The 21,295-nt window shown below is 30.6% G+C and overlaps 1 protein-coding gene across 1 annotated transcript in view; it reads left to right on the forward strand.

The window, feature by feature from the left end:
- LOC132757226 (uncharacterized) overlaps window positions 1-21,000 on the forward strand; it is a gene marked incomplete at its 3' end in the record, with an annotated part of 29,417 nt that extends 8,417 nt beyond the window's left edge. The window contains exon 2 of the mRNA XM_060748440.1: window positions 20,389-21,000. Within this exon, the coding sequence (XP_060604423.1) occupies window positions 20,389-21,000 (612 nt within the window). The remainder of the gene's footprint in view (window positions 1-20,388) is intronic.
- Between the last annotated feature and the right edge of the window lie 295 nt (window positions 21,001-21,295).

Here is a 21,295-nt window from a genome sequence, read left to right on the forward strand (position 1 = left end):
TTGTTACTGTTATCTTTACAGATGCCATATACCTGCAGCACCATCATCTACTGTTTACCGGCTTATATCGATATGGAGACCAAATAAAATGAAACAAGTGCTGATTTCAAAATTTAAACTCTAAACAGATTGCAAAAAGCCAGTCAATTTAAGCAAAACAAGCGACTTTTTTTATTAAATGCCTTTTTTATTGAGTAAACGGCATTGTAAACCAATAATAAGTTTTTCTTATACACTTCTTATAACGGTGAAAGTTTATTTGTAACCCGGGATAAGCTTGGAAAAAACCCCATATTTTCTAAGTTCCGGATAACATCTATTGGTAGAAAAGCTTTTTATAACAAAGCAAATAGCGCTCACTCCTCTTTCTTAAAAGTGCATGGCAAAAACACCTGTGCAAAGCCAGTAACCTGAAAATATTTACTGGGACAAATGATGTCGTGGGACTGGCCAACTTCATATGAAAGTATTGCAACTTATGCCACAATTATGGACAAATCAAGAATTTCATGACGTTTCAACATCGTGTGTTATTTGGGAAAATTGCAAAAAATTATTTCAAGATTCGTCTGCATGTCTTAAACAATTTAAAAGAATGCAGACATACCTTCGTCGCGGATAATCAAACATTAAGAGTTACAGATTTTTGGAAAAGGGACTTTTTTGATGCACTGAAAGACCTTTTTGAAGATGCAGATTTTATGTTGCACATCGATGCTCAAGAATGTTTGTTTGAGCTTGACAGAATCGAAAAAGTTGATATGTTGTCAATATCACTTAAAAGTATATTTAATTGAAGCTTTAAGTAAACATTCCGACAACACTATACACTTGCAGAATATAGCTGATAGAGTAATGGAATCTCAAAACGATCTGCATAGTGCAGTCAAAATAGGAAATGAGCAATACTATACCAACGTAGTTTAACGATTCGCTATTTACACAAAAAACACATACTCTTGTAAAGATAATGTGAGTGAACTCGATGAAAATCAAGCAAGTGTCAAGGGATATAGAAGAAAAACAAAATGAAATGGAAGGAAATTTGCAAGAGTATCACGTGTCATAAATATGATAATGATGAAATAAGAAAATATTGGAAATAAAGACTTAGTGCTTAACTTCGTCATGTCACACCGATTCTTCATCATGTCCATAGCAAATATTGTTCTTTCAATATGTTTTAAGGATTATGGATATAAGGACAAAATAAAGGTTAATCGCAGTTTGAGCTACAAAGGTATATTTAGGACATTAAATCTATACATTTTTCAAGATGATCTAAATATTATGTTTCCTTAAAAATATCCAAATTTAAATTATTTCTCGTGACATAAAAGTCACATTATGCATAGTGCTGTTGTATAAATGTATTCATTATAATCCCTTAAACTCGAGCGACGCATATCATCATAATTGATGTAAAGTAAATCGATGCAATATTCCATATAATATTCAACGGTAATTATTTCTGATTGTTTATCAGAAGAATACACACATTCATTCAAGCATGACTTGCCTCTACTTGGATATATCTATGATAACGAACCAATTATTGGTAAGAGAAATGGTTTAATGGGGGACAAATGGGAAATGAAACGGTAAAAATCCAAATAAACTTTGATTAAAACCTTTTTGATTTTGGGGTAAAAAAAAATTTCAATTTTAACCTTTTTGGTTTGGTTTCTTTTTTTTAACAAATCAAAGGGCAAATATTTTTTGAAATGTTTTTTTGGCAAATCCTTTCAACCTTTTAAAAATTGAAAAGGATTTTTAATTGAATAAAATACCGAGTTAAGTTTTGCGTAAAAACACAATTTTAACAAAATTACGTTTTGCAAAGGTCTTTCAAAGAATTTACAAATATCTGTCACGCCAATCCAAAAAAATTTATACCATTTGATACAAAGTTCGTGCAATAAAATTATTTCTAAACCGGAAAATGAATAATCTTTGTAAAAATGACAATATTTTTTTTAACACCAATCATTTTACCAGTGGTTGATAAATTCTGGAAATAAAAAGTACTTAATTTCTTTAAAAGCCGGACATGCATATATTTCCTTCTTTTTATTCAATGAAATATCTAACAAACGAGATGTTGACATAGCAGATTTATCAATACACGTGAGTGAAGCTTTACATGATACGTTAAATCAAAAGTTTCTTGCATTGTATATGGACAACCTTAATCAACCCATGTTAACGAAGCTTTACATAATGTAATAAGGAAGACAGCAGGTAAAGTTTGCATTATTGATAAATCACAATCTTGACGTAAGCACACTACAAGAGGGACAATCCCCATCATTTATTGCAGCTTTAAAAGGAAATATTGACCAGCTTTTGCTTCTTCTACATATCGGAGCCAACGTTAGCTTTGTTGTGCTGTAGAATCCTATGATATATTAAATAAAGGATATAAAACAATCTCGTTTCTATGGATACGGCCGTATGCATATACCTGCTAAACATGGACATGAAAACATAGTCAGTAAACTTTTAGAATACAAAAAAGATATGATCTATTGGAAAACATCCCTTGGACAGCGTCCGAGTGATATTGCTTGTGAAATGGGGAACTTAAATGTTTTACAGACATTTGCCAATTTGGACAATGATATGCTATCCGACTGCCTTTGCTATAGTGCTCGATCCGGAAATGAAATATCATCCTGTCTTTGATTGAACGAAAATTAACCCTTAGTTGTATATCTAATGAAATGTCTAGAAATTCAATTAAAGACATGAAAGTAGAACATTTTAAAAGCATTAAAGTAAGACGTTATTTTCGAAAAAAAAAACGGCTTCTTTCTTATCATATTGTATACCCCTTGATAAATGGTGGATTGTAGCAAAGGAAACACCAATTCACGCAGCAATTAGGACAGGTTCAACGGAGGTAGCAAAACTTTTAATAAAAATATTTCCAGGATTACTTCATTGCACAGATTCATTCGGATATACGGCAACATTGCTATGTGTAGTGAAAAATCAGTTTGATTTGTTGCCTTTACTTACAGATCATATTTTAACAGACATATGCGATCCGTATTATTTTGACACACACCACTCTAGCTTATTATATTTACAAAAAATATCAAATAGTCACATTTTAGTCATGAACGGCCTTTTATATATTGAACAACATTATTGTGAAAGTGGTTCTACATTTGTTCATCTTTCTTTAAAATATAGGCGAGAAAACTTTATAAAGTATGTTATCCAAGAAAAAATTGTTACTGATTGGAATTCTGCTGATGAAGACGGAATTTATCCAATTCATATTGCTTCAAGAGATGCAAACATTGAGGTCATTGATTTTGCAATAAAATACTTAAGGCTTGATATTAGCAGTATCAAATGTAAAAATGGTTCTACTGCATATCATATAGCTGCGATTACACCGTCACCTCAAAGTTTATTTCGGCTGACAGATAAATTTGAAATCGTAATTCCAGATATAAAGGATATAAATGAAAGAGGATTCTTGCATCATACGTGTTTATTCGATCAAAATTCGCAGAGGTATAGTTTAAATCATGTTAACGTTATGAACTTCCAAACTAGTTCATTGCTATGCTTCCAATTTTTTATTACATTATGTAATATGAATATGCAATCAACCGATGTGTTCAAAAGAAATATTTTACACTATGCACTGGTAAATGGCCATTTTTCTATCATCGAATATGTAACAATCAACTATCCGTAAGAGTTCAGAAAACTTTTGGATCAAAAAGACGTAAATGCATTGACACCAGTTCAATATGCACTTGCTGAAGTCAATGCGATTAGGGAGACTCAAAATGAGGTGGTTGTCATGGCGCATTTTAGTCCGCAATCTCATTTGACATTCTTAAATCAATTCAAAAGCTGCCTTTCTAAAGAACCCCCATGCATCATTTTGAAAAAAGCATGGGAAATATCTTTAATGTTTACAATACGAGAACTTAGATGGGAAGAATTTCAAACAGTTATAGAACCATTTTTGTATCTATTTCTGATCAAAAGTGGAAATGTGTTTAATTTTATTTGGACATTTCATACACAAATTACAGACGAAGTTCTTGGAGCACATATTATTAAAAGCATGGATGAAAATATTCAGCCATCTGCGGATACCCTTAAAGAAATTGCACGGTATAGACCAACTGTATTCAATAAGTGCGGACTACCATTTAAACGGTCCCCATTACACTATATTGCTTTAAAGGGTAGATGTGTACTGATAGACAATGTTCTAGTGCAACTGCGGGTAGAGGAAGAATATTACAACTCTTCTACTAACATTTTCAACTGTGCTGACGAAAATGGCCGCCTTGCGTTTCATTATACTGTTATGAAAGGAGAACTAGAAAAGGCACTTCGGCAGTTAAATGCACGTGGAATGTAAGTAATGAGATGATCGTAGATGCTATTCTAATAACGATATTGAGTGATCATAAATCATACAAAGTATGCTGTAGTGAAAACATTCTCCTGTCGATATCTCTCCCGTCAAAGTTTCTTATTTCTGTAGAATAACACGGATGAATACTAACATGTACATAGATATTTGAAATGTGGGATCAAGTTTAACTTTTTAGGACTTTTTGTATATGTTAGTGTTCATCCCTGCTATTCCACAGAAATTAGAAACTTTGACGGGAGCGATATCGACAGGAGAATGTTTCTAACTTCTGGAGAACAGCTTCAGGTGAATACTAATATACTTAGTGTCAAACTTTATTTGGCATCATAATTACACACTTTATTACGTCATTTTGCGGTTCGATGAAGTACCGTGACTATGAACGGAATTCGATATAGTATCGGCTTTTGTTCTTCATTATTTTCAAAAAATACAATGTTTTCATGGGATGAAATATATAAAGCTGGACTACCACGTGATTTCAGATGAAAACAAAAACAGACTTTGCAATGTAAAAAGAATATGTATGTTTCGGTATAATTATGATTGAATATATTTCTTTCAACACTTTTTTTATTCAAAAATTCCCAGTGATGGACAATTTTAAAAAATCCGACTTAATGTCAACAGGTTTGCATTTTGAACTTTCGGTTTCTTCAACCATAATAATAAATATATACATAATATATTGTTTGCTTTTTATGTATGAATTCACTTATTTTAGGTGGACCTTTACTTGATATAATGGGAATAAACTTGTCAATAACTCTCAGCATTAAATTACTATTTGTTAACATATTTAGTTTCCTAGCGTAGGTTAGACCGAAATACCTCATCCGTTCTGTGTATAATATTATTGTTTTCGAGGTCCTTATCCGAAGACTGACGGAAAAACCGAAAAGTTGCGATTGAAAATAAAAAAAAATTCAAAACACCAAATGTGGGGTATGCTGCTCTATATTCGAGTTTGATATGCAAAATATAATCACTCGTGATTACGTATGGATTTAAATATCCATCTCACGTGCACCTGCACAAACAAGCCTCGTTACAGCACAATGCAAAAGCGCCCCCGGATCAGATATTTCTGTCCGATACAAAAGAAAAAAAAACAACACATGACATACATTATTATGCAAACACTAACTCATATTCAGTTTCTTTATTTGGTTCTACACATTTTCTTATGTCTGGTTAACATAACTTTTCTATTATATAGAAAATCCATTTAAGCAGATAAATGCGCCGTACGTTATCATTGATATTTAGTGCGCCATACGTTATCATTTCCGAAAAATGTCCCGGTATTAAAATTAAAGCAGTCATTCTAGCCAGAATGGGCATGAATGCTTAGATGACGACATATTACAACTTTTTAAAGTCATTGGTTTCAGTTAATATACATATATGAAACAGAAACAGTGGATTTTAGAGAAGAAGCCCTACGTTACCACGATCAAACCGATGGAAAATTCTCTCGCTTCGAATCTGGTGACGCGCATTTCGGATGAAGTACTGGGCAAAACATCATGAAATAAAATCCTGTCAGTCTGAAAAATTGTGGTGAAGGTTTTTATATGTTCCTTTACACTAGAACACCACAAATTTCAGGAAAAAAAGGGAAAATCCTACTTTTCGACCGCATCCGCCATCTTGCTTGTTTGGGTAACGAACGGCGTGATTCTCCACCGTGTGGGTGGAAATCCCAATGTGCTCAGTTATTGAAGTGTTATGTTGTACGCTGACTGTATTTTATTCAGCCAAGTCAATATATTGTCTGGTGCATTAGTCGTTATATTCATTTATTGAAACAAACATGCATGTGGTAACACAATTATGTTGAGTTAAAAACATAGGTTGTAGGGTGTTACAGTTATTATGTTCGGTTATAGTAATATGCTACATAACACTTCAATAACTGAGCACATTTGGATTTCCACCCAGCATATTGGGATTTCCACCATGCATATTGTATCTCAGACTCAACAGAATGACATTTCACCAGGTATATCAGTCATTCTACACACAATACAGTCCGGGCGCTCCATAAATTACGCCTCGTAACACCTTCGTAAGTCGTATTGTGTCGCAAATCAAATAAACTTCTATTCCATAATGTATACTCCATTCTTTCTGTGTAAAATACTACTTCAAGTACTATAACGATCACAAATTTTAGTTCTGACAATAACCTGTTTTAGCAAATGTACACAGCATTAAATCATCCTTGCGAAACTTGAATGTCGGGACACTTTCGAATACCCTTTGTGTCTCTGTGGGTGTTTTCATAAATAGCGGTTGAATAAATCCTCCAATATCCACCATTTTAGCTGTAGCACCTCCAGCATCTGGTACCAGCACTTCAGTCATGACTGAATTTTCTAAATGTATATCAAAATTACTTATAAACCAATGAAGTTGATATATATCAAAATTACTAATAAAACAATAAAATATTTGAACATTTCTGCTAAAATTTAGTAAATTTTTAACTCTTTCACATTGTAAAAATGACATTTTAGAAATGCTTTATTTACTGAAAAAAATGTCATATTCAACAAAAGTTAAAATCTAGTTCATGTACAAATATTGCATAAATCTGTATAAATTGCATCTTATTTATTTTTAAAATAAGTTTAAATTTGCAACTTTAAATCACAATATTACCTAAATGGTCTTCTGTAAAAGTCCAGTTTAACAAAAACAAACTATAACTTGAAATCTGTTAAAATAGGACACAATGTTTATGTCCTCCCTTTTAACGTATATGTGATAAAGTAGGACAGTAAAGCATTAAACTTTTGTTTGCATACGATAACATTGCACAAGGGCATATGCATGTATTTAATCAGCACAAGGCCGGGAGATGAGCTAACTGATTTAAAGATATGCTATATCAGTAATTATTAATTGTAATATATTTAAATATTTTAGATGAAAGACGTTTTTTTTGTCTCTAACACAAAGTCCGTCTGCTAAGCTTAGCTCAAAAATGGGACATCAAACTAGGAATTCAGGGGTCCTGGTTCGATCATCAGGGCGGGATAATTTCTTCGTACACTAAGTGTTATGGTCATTTGTCTCTGACTCTGAAACTGAAGCTGTTAATTACTGGTAATTAACCAGGAAAGCCAGTTAGATGTATCGCGACCGCAAAAAATATTAACAAAATAGAGACAAACAGAATCCCTAAAGAAAACCCAAGACGGCAAAATTGTAAAATTTGCAGGCTCTGTTTGATTGAGCCTGTTGAGCCTGTACATGGACGGTACTTGAAATTGAATGTTACCATCCACACCCTCTAGGACCGGCTCTAGCAGAATTCAACATTTAAACACAAAAATGGTGAAATTTTGAATTTAGAAACATCCGCAAATGTGTTCATACGGCGATTGTCATGAAACCTTCAATGTGACACAGTCGTGTCATTTCATGAAAAGCGGCGTATGGTTCACAAGTAAAAAGAATGTGTGTGTGCCCTAAACGAGAAAACAATGGGCGGAACTAAATAAAATGGAATTTTGAAAGGGGATCTGAGGTTATGAAGCCTGCATATTAAAGACAAGACGTCAAAAAGACAAATTTTAAAAGCAGGCATCATATCCTAGCCATGTGTTAACAATAGACATAAAGAAAGCAGCATAGATGTCACTTTGGAATCACTTACTGCGCATGCGCGAGATTATTTTGAATTATATTTTGAATGGCATTACACAATTTATTGTTGGTTAGATACGTAATCAAGTAGTGTGTTTATATAATTAATCTTAATATAAGGGTTTTATAACAAAGGGGATAAGAATACGAAGAAAGGTGTATTGTTAGTTAGACGTGCATTATAATAATGACAAGACGGTTATTTAGGAAAGTTGATTAAAAATTTAGATAATGATTGCTTTTGAAAAAATAAAATAGAATTTTCGTACCGGCAAATTTATATAAAAATCCGTAATCAATATGTCAAATTTGAATAAAGTAAAAGAGTTGTACTAATAAGAAGAAGAAATATTGATGAAAGTTTGGCCAAATTTGATATTTAATGTTGTTTGTTATACAGAATAGTGATATCCCTTGTGAATAAATTCTTATTAGGTATAAATGATAATACTAAACTACTATACTTTTCGATGAGAAAATATTTATACGCGATATTTTAGCAAATTTATATATAAATATAAACGTTTTAATAATCTCTAATTTGAAGAATGAATTATGATTTTGGTCACATTTTAGATATTAAATACTGTTTGTTTTACAGAATATCATTTTGAATAGAATACGCACGTATTATAACACCAGGGAGTGGCAGAAATTTAGGAAGTGGATACGCTTATTGTTATTTGAGTCAGATTATAGTATTTAATGTGCAATACAATAAACTGGACTTAATATATTTGAATGGGGTATTGTAATTTGAGGAATAAGTCGATTTAAACTATTGATAATAGTGCGTTTAATATCAGATTTACTTGAAATTGTACTGTATCGTATTATATCATCGGGGAGAGCGCAGAAAATGACGGTAAAGATTAACAAAGGGGGGTACGCTAATTGTAATTTAAGCCAGATTGTTGTATTAAAGATCCTGTATGTTTTGTGATTGATATTGTTATTGTGTGTATACCACACTTGCAAAAAAATATATATGTATATAATTATGCAAATAAAACAATTTTCAAACATCGAAGAATATGTAAAATGTGTACTGCAAATATTTATGCACATTAAATTTAATCAATAAATTACATGCATTCATTTCGTATTGGAAAATTTGACTTAGAATTTATAGAAAATAAATTTCTAATTACCTCCCTTTATTTACATGAAATGTTAAATTGGGTAATATCTTTATAAATAATGCTTATTGGAACAAACAATATTGACAAATCTTAATTTGAGCATCATATTTATGAAATAAAACCATGAAAAAAAATGTGTTACAGGATCTTTAAATTTGCATGATAACAAAAGGAATCTAATATTTTTGAATGGGGAATTGTAAAGTAAGCCAGAGTTTCGAGGAATTAGCCGATTTAAACTATTGATAATTGCATTTAATTGCTTAATGAGAGAGAAAGAGAATTTTATTACTGCAACATTTTTAGAAATATGTGACAAAATTTTTAAACGTAACCATTGTATTAAAGGGACTCCACTGAGGTTTTTTGACATGATGGGACTGAAAATATTTTTCCACATAAATGTACCATTTCATGTAGGTTTAGACCATGTATTCATAATCATTTATAGATCGCATATGTGTAAGGACATTTCTTATATTCAAACATTAAAATTCTATTAAAGTAAGTCCGTGCATCTGTTTCAATTAAAAACAGTCCGTTTTTTACCGTTTTTTATAAAGAATAATCCTTAACCAAAATTCAAATGATCATTTCCACGAGAAATTGTATTTGTCACATAAATATTTAAATCAACATGTCAACGGTAAGTATTTTCATCTTCCTAGTACATGTATAATCAAAATATAATTAATTGAATAATTTTAATACTTCAGAATTTAATCACTGTCTTTGCTATAATGCATGACATTTATATACAAGAAGAAAGAATTGTACCACTCTGTTCATTTGTATACAACAAAAAATGGAGAATTCGATTAAGTTGGTTTACTTTCAAATATCAATGAAAGCAATCTTTTAATATCGTTTAATATTTGAATCAAACGAAATAGGGACAAACTTACGTGTTATTGTTAGTGTCAACTTTGTAATCCTTCCCAAGTTCCTTCTATTCTTGTAAAAGATGGACATTATAATTCCGTTTTTGATAAGAGACATGTTTTAGAAAAAAATAGTTATTTTTTCAGGAAAATGAAAAATGATTTATCGTACCTTTCAATGTACAGGAAACAAATTTGCAATAAAAAGTAGTTGTGGACACCTTTTAAATACTTAAGGAAGCTTACCGATTTTCCTTCCTTAAGTTTTAAAAAGGTGTTCGCCCGAGGATAGATTAACATGTTTTCTATAATGGTTCATGTTCAGATAAAATACCGTATGTCATTGTTGATTTGTTTGAATAAGGTTAAAAGTCAAGTGAGAGCAAAATATATACGTTTATACTTATATTTGTATATTTATTTGTAGTCTCATTCATTAGTAGATATATCTTTCTTGAACTGTTTGTGTGATAGAAAAAAAACTGCTAATTAATATAAGTTATACAAATTGTTCTATGATTTAAGATGCTTTCAAGTATAAGATCAATCTTGTTGAACACTGAAATTAGGGGTGTTTGTAAAAGCAAGTTTCTTTTTCTATCCTTTCGTGGGCGACATGTTTGCATGTGAGTGTGAACTATTAGTGAGCTATTATTTAACGTACGTAATACACCCGTTAACATTCCCTTTTGTTTGATTTCTCTTATACAACTGAATACTTATTGATGAAACTTGGACAGAATGTTTTCTTACATGAAACTTTTACAGAAATTGACCTTTAAACAACATGACGGTGATCTACTTTTAAATCAAATTAGAATAAAAGCAACGAGTCCTAGATTTAGATAAAGCATGATTTTAAAAAGTGTTTTAAACCTTTCCACTTAGCTTGTGGAAGTTTTAACTTTATTCCTTAAGAACGACTGGATGCTTGTAGTTCGTAAAAGCCTTTTTCGATTAAGTTTGAACGTGGAAAACTTTCAAACTGTCGGCGTACCCCTTTTTTAATTAAAGAACCTTTGATCTGTGCCTCCGTATATATATAATTATAGAACAAGTATTGGCTTCTTGTCATCTAATTACATTATTTTGAAAAGTCAAAAAAATGTTTAAGTTCAGAAATGTTTGATAGTATGCCATATATATATAATATATCTATTAAAAGAACAGTCAATATTCAGTTGAATTGTGTAGTTGTAAAAACATAAGTACTTTTACCTACAAGGAAGTTAAAATTCTAACTGTGATTATATTTGGTTAATGCGTTTTCTTGATAGTTTATCGATGACTGATTGTCCAAATTTCATCAACACATGCAAGATCTCTTTACGTAAATCCTGATGAAGATGTTCCGATCATTACTAGGGAAATCATTAATGTTAGATGTAAACGCAATGTCGTTAACCATCATATATATAAAAGGTGCTTCACAAGGTTTGAGTATAAATATATCTTGTATTTGGACTGAAAAGTATGATTCAACCATTAAAACATCATAAAAATATGAATGTTTCAAAAAGTGGATCTTAATAAAAAGGAATGGACACTTTCAGACAATAAAAGAAAAAATATATTACAAGTATAAAACATTAAACATATATCAGTAAAACGTAAGTATTTACCTTTTGACTGTGTTTGTATCTTTACGTATTTAAATATTTCTATACAATAAACGTCTTAATAATACTCAATACTACTATACTATATACTACTAAATTATAATACTTAATATTAATTTCATGTTTAAAAACTATTTTAAGATGGTATAGATTGAATATGCTTAAGATTGTAGTTGCAATGCTTCAATTTGCTTGCTTTCATTATTTGTTTCATTTCAACTATTTTTAACTTTAATATTGATAACTGTGTTATACAATTAAAACACATATTTCATCTATTGTTATCGGCAACATTGATTTACTGCAATTCTGCTTTCTTTGTCTCCCAAGTCCAAAAAAAGAAGAAGATTTTTGCTAAACTTCAATTTGCTTACCTGTAACAGTTTCAATGATGAATGTTGGGAATTCAATAATGAATAGACATAAAATATTTTTGATTATTTTATTATTTAGTTTGATTGATAATATTGCATTCATGCTTATTTGTTTTGAATTTTGGTGTATATTTTTCATGCACAGGTAAATATGGGATGTTCAGTTATATCAGTGGGAAGTCTTACAGTGCTGATTCTGACATCGATTTTTGCAAACATGAAAGCAATCTCAGGTACCTCATCAACAATACAAAATAAGGAACTAAAAACAACATCAACGATATCACAGACAAATGTTGTAACCACAGAACCTGCTTCCGGTGTGACGGATGACCATTTAGTAGATACAAATCACACAAAACCTACTCCATATGTGGAGAGCATAAATACCAACTTGTTGCAAACGTTGAATTGTTCCGTCTCAGGCAAAAATGCGGAAGGAGAAAACTGTTCAAATAATATCACAAAATCTTATTCCGACATCTGAGAAAGATATCTGAAAATAAACGTTATAACATTACTGTCAGATTGTTTGTCAATGAGTATATGCAAATGCTTTTTATGTTTAAAACACTATTTAAAAGTTACATGTTCTTTAAACATATCTGCATAAAAGATTTTCCTTTCACCCTTTATTGTGCTTTCAATTTTTTAAAATACTAATTAACTGGTAATGCATTTAACTTTAATTCAGAAAAAAAAACAACAAAAATGCTGCTTACAAAGAATTGGTTTTCATCAGACGTTTGGAAGACAAAAAAATCGTCAGTTTAAAACTAGTGTCGATAAGACATATTACTCGGAAAGCTGCAATTAGAAAACATTTTCTTGCATTGTGCATCTAAGAGAACATGCATTTACATAATAAATGGCCTATGAAATTAACCCGAAGGAAATGTCCATACTTGTTAAGTCAAATGAAGAGATTCGGTTTTATGGATCTAATTATCAAGTATTAGAACTGTTTACTTTGGAACGTCGAGCAGACATGCTATTTTCTACTGGCTAATTGCCCCGTTTGATACTTGTAATTTACTCCTAACCATTTGCTCTCTGTCATTTGCTTTGCTATTTTGTTATTTCGAAAACGCAGTTTAGAATTCTTTAAATAGTGATTGTGTTACTTTGAGGCGTGCAATCCTGGTTCTTGGTTCTTGGATTCTAGCAATCGGAACGTCCTCGACTCCACTGAGGTGTTTGGACATGATAGGACTGGGAATGATTGTCCGACATAAATTTTAAATTTGATGTAGATATATGCCAAAAAACTTGTGTGTAGAATGTCAAATCATTCGCTCACTCCGTTTTCCAGAATAATTATTCTTTTTGTGTAAAATGATCCAAAATTGAAAAAATCATTTCAACGCTTTTCTCTCAAATCGGGCTAAGAATAACACAAAAGTATGATTTTCAATCTATTTTTTTTCAGTAAATTTCTTAATTATCTTTTGCGTATCTACCGATTTTTAGTACACCAGGTGATCTATGTATTCAATTTAAATTTTGTGTTTTATACTTTAAACTTCAATGGAATTCCTTTAATACGGATTGAAAGAAGTTCTACCACGTGGTTTCAGATGTTATCATAAACGGATAATTTAATCTCATGTGATGTAAAACGAATATAAATATTTGACATCTTAAGGTAAATAAAGACTGTTTCGGTACAATTTTGATTGAAATATTTCTGACGACCATTTTTAATTTAAATATACCCCCTAACAGATTCGACTTAATGTCAACAGATTGGCATTTTTTACTTTCGGTTTCAACAACCATAATAGTAGTTACATAAATAATGTATTGTTTGCTTTAAATCTATGAATTCACTTATTTCAGATGGACTTTAACTTGATATTTTGAAAATAAACAACTCCCGGTATTACGTATTACTATTTATTTACATGTTTAGATTCTTAGCGTAGGTTAGACCAAATTACCACATCCATTCTGTTTTGTTGATTTTGTTTTTCATTTTCAAAGAAATGTGATTCCCATATATTTCTGCATAAGAAATATGCAAATTATGCATGCTTGTACAAAGTTTTCATTTATGCAATGAATATGCAAATCTGATTTTCGTGCAACGCCTAAACTCAATTAAAATGTCTCGTAAACATCGCTTTGGTAATTAATAAAAGTGTTAAAGGAGTTGTTATGAAATAAAAAAAAATGATTTCATAAAATAGATTAAACTGGAAAAACAAAACCTTGGCATGAGACCGTTAATTTCCTTTAAAATTCGGAGCACTTTATATGTAAGTTTTCTTTTGTTGTACTTGAAGATCACTTTCTCCTCTAAGAGCTGTGTAAAGAGCACGCCAAATCATATAATAATGTTCCCATACGTTGCTCTACCAGGTATCTGTTTGCTGGTCATCTTCTTATGTTTTGATAACAGTGGACACTATGTTACGCGAAAAGGGTCCTCCATAGATGATATTTTCTCACACATTTAACTTATTTCTTTGTTAACCCAACATAACAATGTAATGTACATATCCATATGCACAATATCTATAGTAGTAAACGTCTCATGATTTCAAAGTTCTGTTGTTCTTTTTGTTTTTGTTTACTTTTTGTTGCTTCTGTTGTTGTTTTGTTTTTCTTTTTTGCTAGGCATTTATCAAACATTACGCTACATACGGATTAAGCAAGTCCTTGCGAATTCTACTGCGCTTATCATACCGTTGTTGTAAGGGGTTCATTTATACGAAAGATTTATACAATTTTCGCATCTTCCATCTGAAGGTAAATATTATCGAAGTTTTAAATAATAATAATAATAATAATAATAATAATAATAATAATAATAATAATAATAATAATAATAAAAACATTTATTCTATTCTATTTTAACTATTTTAAATCAGACAATTCCAGCTAAGATTAAATAATCATTGAAAATTTTGCTAGAAAATAATGATAGAACATGTGTAAAAAGGCACTACGCAACGACCGATTTTTTAAGTGATTACTTGAATAGTATTTTGCAAGCGCTTCATGCCGCACATAGTTTCCATGGTCCGTGTTAAAGTGCTTTTAGTGTTTTTAGTGTACCTTCTCCACCCCCTCCAATCCAATATCTTTATATAAGACATTCTTAACTGTAAAGGCGATATATGTATATATAAAATACTTTTTCTACATTTCCCAATGTTTAGTAATACCAAGTGAACCCATCAGATAAAAACTTCTACTACAAAAGACAATTGCACAATTTGTTGTCCCAGAATTTTGAGAGGAGAGATGCATAAACAATATGCCCAAAGTATCATAATATTTATGTATGACGAAATTTGTTGCAGAGGTACATTTGATATTTTAAAGGCCTGATTTGCCAAAGTTAAGCTTTTTTTAGTTCTAAAAAGCTACTTAATTTTTGTGTTCTTCTATAATTTCCAAAAAAGTTTCTTAATATTGGCCAATAAGCTGAACCATTTCATTTGCTTTTGTTGTTCTTGAGCAATAAATACAGTTACAGTGATTTTAAATTGACGTCCACATGTTACTGTGTTTACTATTTGCTTCTTTTATGACATGTTATTTCACACTAAGTGCTTCCATGTTTACACATACACAGACCACTAGGATATAGGTATAGTAAACGGAAGCTGTGTAAGCCCATACCAAATATTGTTTCAAAACACACGGAAACAAATACTTTACCAGTGCAAAAAGTAAAAGCGTGATATTCAGTCAAAAATAGTACACCAAGTACAAAATGAAGTAATATTTAAAAAAAAACAGACTAATGTTATTTTGGTGTTTCTAAGAATAACATGTTACTGATTTCATTGAAAATATTACAGCAATAAATCGCTCAATTGTCCAAGACATCGACATAAAATTTGACTATATCAATGCTACGTGAATGACAAATCTGGAAATCTTGCAACTTATTAAGCATTTTGATTAGTGTAAATGGGCCACACCTGTAATGTACATCTTGTTACTACAGTGATAAAATCGGCGATTCCAAATGTAATCGTGTACATTTCAGATGTATGACGCGGTTTTATGTTTGATGCTTTTATAATTTTAAAGGAATTTGTTTTCAAACTAGGAATATGTGTGTCATACTATGCGATTTGAAGCGCATTTTTGTAATGTTTATAATCAATAAAATCGCTATAGGTGACGATTGTGTTATTTTAAGTTATTGGTAAATCAACTAAACAGTTCTTTTGTTCCATTTTTTATCATTTAATTACAACAGAGCAATTAATCGTTTGCCATAAAGTGGTATTTTTTTCTGTCGTTGTCAGAAGTTGGTTTTGTGTGATTCGTATTCATGAAATGGTCATCTGTCACAATGTTAATATGTATCGACAATGCCGTTGAGATTGCTTTTAGTGCCTTATTTTGTTTTGTTGATGACATATCGGAGGTTTTTTTCATGTTTGCAAACACTGATATCTGGTTAAGCAATGTTAGACTTTCCACATATATAACTGTATATACCATAATGTCCTGTATATAAAAATAAAAGCTACATTTATGACAAGTTATCGTGATTATCTGGAACTAATGTTAAAGATATACTTTAGCTCATCTTTTGGTAAAATACCTTAAGTGCAAAAGTTTATTGATATGTAGGACATTCTTACTGAATATGTCTGATTCGAACAAGAGAATGCTCAAACCGTGTTTTGGAAGCTGCGTCCCCTAATACTGGGCAAAGCTACAATAAACTCAATTATTTATAATTTATTTGATAAAAGTAACTTCTTTTCATTTTTAACGTATAAGGGTGTGTTTTTTTTCAAACGAGCATTGCATTCAACTGCTTCTTACTGATTTCAATGTAGTATATAAATTGTTTCATAATCTTTGATAGAGCACATATATACATACATTTGTATCAAAACTCTGTGTGACAAAAATTTAAAAATAATATTCAAACATTAAAATACTATGACAGGCAGGCCGTGTTTCTACTTCAATTAAAAATGAGTCAAATTTTAATAAAGACTAATCCTAAACCATAATACAAATGATATTTTCCACGAAAAATTGTGTTTTACACATAAATATTTAAATCAACATGTTAAGTTTTTTTATATTCTTAGTATAATCAAAATATAATTAATTGTATAAATTTTATACTTTAGAATTGAATCACTGTCTTAGCTATAATGTATGGCATTTATATACCAAGAAGAAAGAATTGTACCACTTATTTGTATACAACAAAAATTGAGAATTCGATTAAGTTTGTTTACTTTCAAATATCAATGAAAACAATCGTTTAATATTGTTTAATATTTGAATCAATCCAAATATGGACAAACTTACGTGTTATTGTTAGTGTCGACTATTTAATCCTTCCCAAGTTTCTTCTATTCCATTGAAAAAAGTTGTAAAAGATGGACATTGTAATTATGTTCTTGATAAGAGACTTTTCTTGAAAAATTTTTTTTTTCAGGAAAATAACAATTTATTTATCATACCTTTCAATGTACACGAATTCCATGTGCAATAAAAAGTAGCTGTGGACACGTTTAATATATTTAAGGAAAACAAACCGATTTTGCGTTAATAGATATCATTTATGTTTAATTATGACGATCAAAACATCCACTTAAGGAAATATTTCAACATATATTGCATGTGTTGGTCAAATTATCTACCAATCAGATCAAGACTCCTATCCAATGACTATTGCCATTTCTAAAGTCACGAATGGCCGTTAACAAGGGAATATATGCAAAAGGAAAAATATGAAGATGTAACAAAAATAGGGACTACCAATTCTTAATCAACTATACGTTACTAAAACAAATTTTATTTGATAATTCAATTAGAAACAAGCCAAATTGACGTGGTTAACATTTAAATTAAATGTCAAAAACATATTCTTTTCTAACGCATACTACAGTTATATTTTAACTAACAGTTTATGTACTTGTTCACGTATTTATATATGAAAAGCCCCGAAAAGGTTTAAAGCCCGTAAATATTTCTACACATAATACTTGTACGTGTAATAGTATATAGGCCAATTTCCGGAAACATTCTATTCGCCCGAGGATACATTAATATGTTTTCTTTAATGGTTCATGTTCAGGTAAAATGCCGTATGCCATTGCTGATTTGTTTGAATAAGGTTAAAAGTTAAGTGAGAGCAAACCTATATACGTTTTTACTTATATTTTATATATTTATTTGTAGTCTCATTCATTAGTAGAAATATCTGTCTTGAACTGTATGTGTGATAGAATAAACCTGCCAATTATTTCAACAAATTGTTCTATGATGTAAGATGCTTACAAGTATTAGATCAATATTGTTTAAAGCTAAAATTAGGGGTGTTTGTAAAAGCAAGTTTCCATCGTCTATCCTTTCGTAGGCGACAGGTTAGCATGTGAGTGTGAGCTATTAGTGAGCTTCTATTTAACGTACGTATATAGTAATACATCCGTTAACATTCCCTTTTGTTCGATTTCTCTTAAACAACTAGATAACTATTGATAAAACTTAGGAAGAATGTTTTCTGACATGGAACTCTTACAAAAATTGACCTCTTAACAACATGACGGTGATCTTCCTTTGACTCAAATCAGAATCAAAGCATCGAGTCTTAATTTAGATAAAGTATGATTTGTTTTAAAGTGTTTCAAACCTTGTGGAAGTTTTAACTTTATTCCGTAAGAACGACTGGATGCTTGTAGTCCGTAAAAGCTTTTTTCGTTTGAGTTTGAATGTAGACAACATCATAACTTTAAGTGTTTCTAGAATTGTTGCTCTGTGTCTCTGAAGATCTATTATAGTCTTTTTGTTATCTAATTACAATATTTATTAAAACAGCTCAGAAAGTAATGATAGTATGCCATACATTTGTTGTACCTACCTCGCATTTGGGTTTTGAACACCTGACATTTATCGAAGAAAATGAACGGTCAATATATAGTTGAATTGCGTAGTTTTAAAAGAATAACATATTATCATAAGTACCTTGACCTACAAGGAAGTTAAAATTCTGGCTTTGATGTTTTGGTTAATGCGTTTTCTTGATAGTTTATCGAGGAATGATTGTCCAAATTTCATCAACACATGCAAGATCTCTTTATGTAAATCCTAATGAAGATGTTCCGATCATTACTATTAATGATAGCTGTAAACGCAATATCGTTAACCATCATATATATAAAAGTTGCTTCACAAGGTAAGATTATAAATATATCTTGTATTTGGACTGAAAAGTTTAATTTTACCATTTAAATTTTCGTAAAAAATATGACTGTTTAAAAAAGCGGATCTTAATTAAAGAAGGAATGTACACTTTTAGACAATAAAAAAAACAAGTATAAAACATTTAACATATACCAGTAAAACGTAAGTATATCTCTTTTGACTGTGTTTGTTTCATTACTTTTGCTCATAACAATATCTATATGTATAAATACATTAATCTGAAGTGGTCTGTAATGATCATATTTTTCTATAAAAAATTCAAATATTCAGTTTCATAACTAAATTGGACATAATATAACTTGTCATGTTTCCTAGATTGTTTTGATAGTAAATGTAAGGTTAAACGTACTTGACTTTAAGAGTTTTTGGAACATATCCTTGTAGTCAAGTTTTATAAGCGAGGGAAAATTAAATTAAATATAAAACGTATTTGAACGTTTGATTTAGTGTTAAATAACTTGTGTTTGATTGTAAAAATGGAAACATTTTTTTCACATACAAAGTAGATTTGGAAATGTTTTAATTTTCTAAGAACGACAGTAACGCAGCGCGACAAATATGTTTCTGAAGTTAATTCGATATTACTACAAAAATGTCAGCTTTATTGCTTCAAGATCATTGCATATGATGCTTAAAATATTTCTATACGATATACTACTAGATGATACTAAATACTCCTATACTCTATACTACTAAATTTTATAACTTAAATATAACTTTCAATTTTAACTATTTAAGATAGTATAGTTTGAATATGCTTAAGATTGTAATTAACCGTACTTTTCAGTGCTGCAATTTGCTTGCTTACACTGGTTTGTTTTATTCCAACTCTTTTTAGTGTTAATATTGATGAATGTGTTTCAAAATTAAAACACTGATCGGCCACATTGATTTACTGCAATTCTGTTTTCTTTTAATCCCTAATCCAAACATTTAAATTTGCGCTAAAGTTCAATTTTACTTACCTGTAAATGATGAATGTTGGGAATTCAATAATGAATAAACATAAAATAGTGTTTTGATTATTTTATGATTTAGTTTGATTTATAATACTACATTCATGCTTACTTGTATTGAATTTTAGTGTATATTTTTCATGCACAGGTAAATATGGGATGTTCATTTATATCAGTGGGAAGTCTTATAGTGCTGATTCTGACATCCATTTTTGCAAACATGAAAGCGATCTCAGGTACCTCATCAACAATACAAAATAAGGAACTAAAAACAATATCAACGATATCACAGACAAATGTTGTAACCACAGAACCTGTTTCCGGTGTGACGGATGACCATTACATAGATATAAATCACACAACACCTACTCCATATGTGGACAGCATAAATACCAACTTGTTGCAAACGTTGAATTGTTCTGTCTCAGGCAAAAATGCAGAAGGAGAGAACTGTTCAAATAATATCACAAAATCTTCAAATAAAACAATTGTTACCTATAGAGACTTTAAGGAATATACTTATTATAAAGCTTTGACGAATGCCTTCCCATATGCTCCAAATATTCCTGGGATGATCACAAATCTTCTCACGATCATAGTAGCAGCAAATATAAAACCGCGTCATACATCTGAAATGTACATGATTACATTGGGAGTTGCTGATCTTAGTACAGTAGTAACAAGATGTGCATATCAGTCGTGGTCAGCCAACTCTGATATAAGTCTAGCTGGTTGCACAGTTCCACAATATATTGTACACGTATCATTGATATATTCAAACATGATTTTGATGTCTTGGACAATAGAGCGATTTATTGCAGTTATATTTCCTATGAAATTGGCAACATGGTGTTCTATCAGAAACACTAAAATAACGTTAGTATTGCTTCTGTTGCTATGTTTGTTGTTGGGAATACCTTATCTAACAGAATTTGACGTTCGCAACTACTGGACTGGCAAAGTTACCGTGTCCGTATGTTTTCAGACAGCTTTTTTCAGTGCAGTTTGGATTCACACAGAATCACTTTACTATATATACATCCCAGTTGTTTGCA

This window comes from Ruditapes philippinarum, unplaced genomic scaffold (assembly GCF_026571515.1).
Source record: "Ruditapes philippinarum isolate M1 unplaced genomic scaffold, ASM2657151v2 ctg2265_1_1_1_1, whole genome shotgun sequence".
NCBI lineage: Eukaryota > Metazoa > Mollusca > Bivalvia > Venerida > Veneridae > Ruditapes > Ruditapes philippinarum.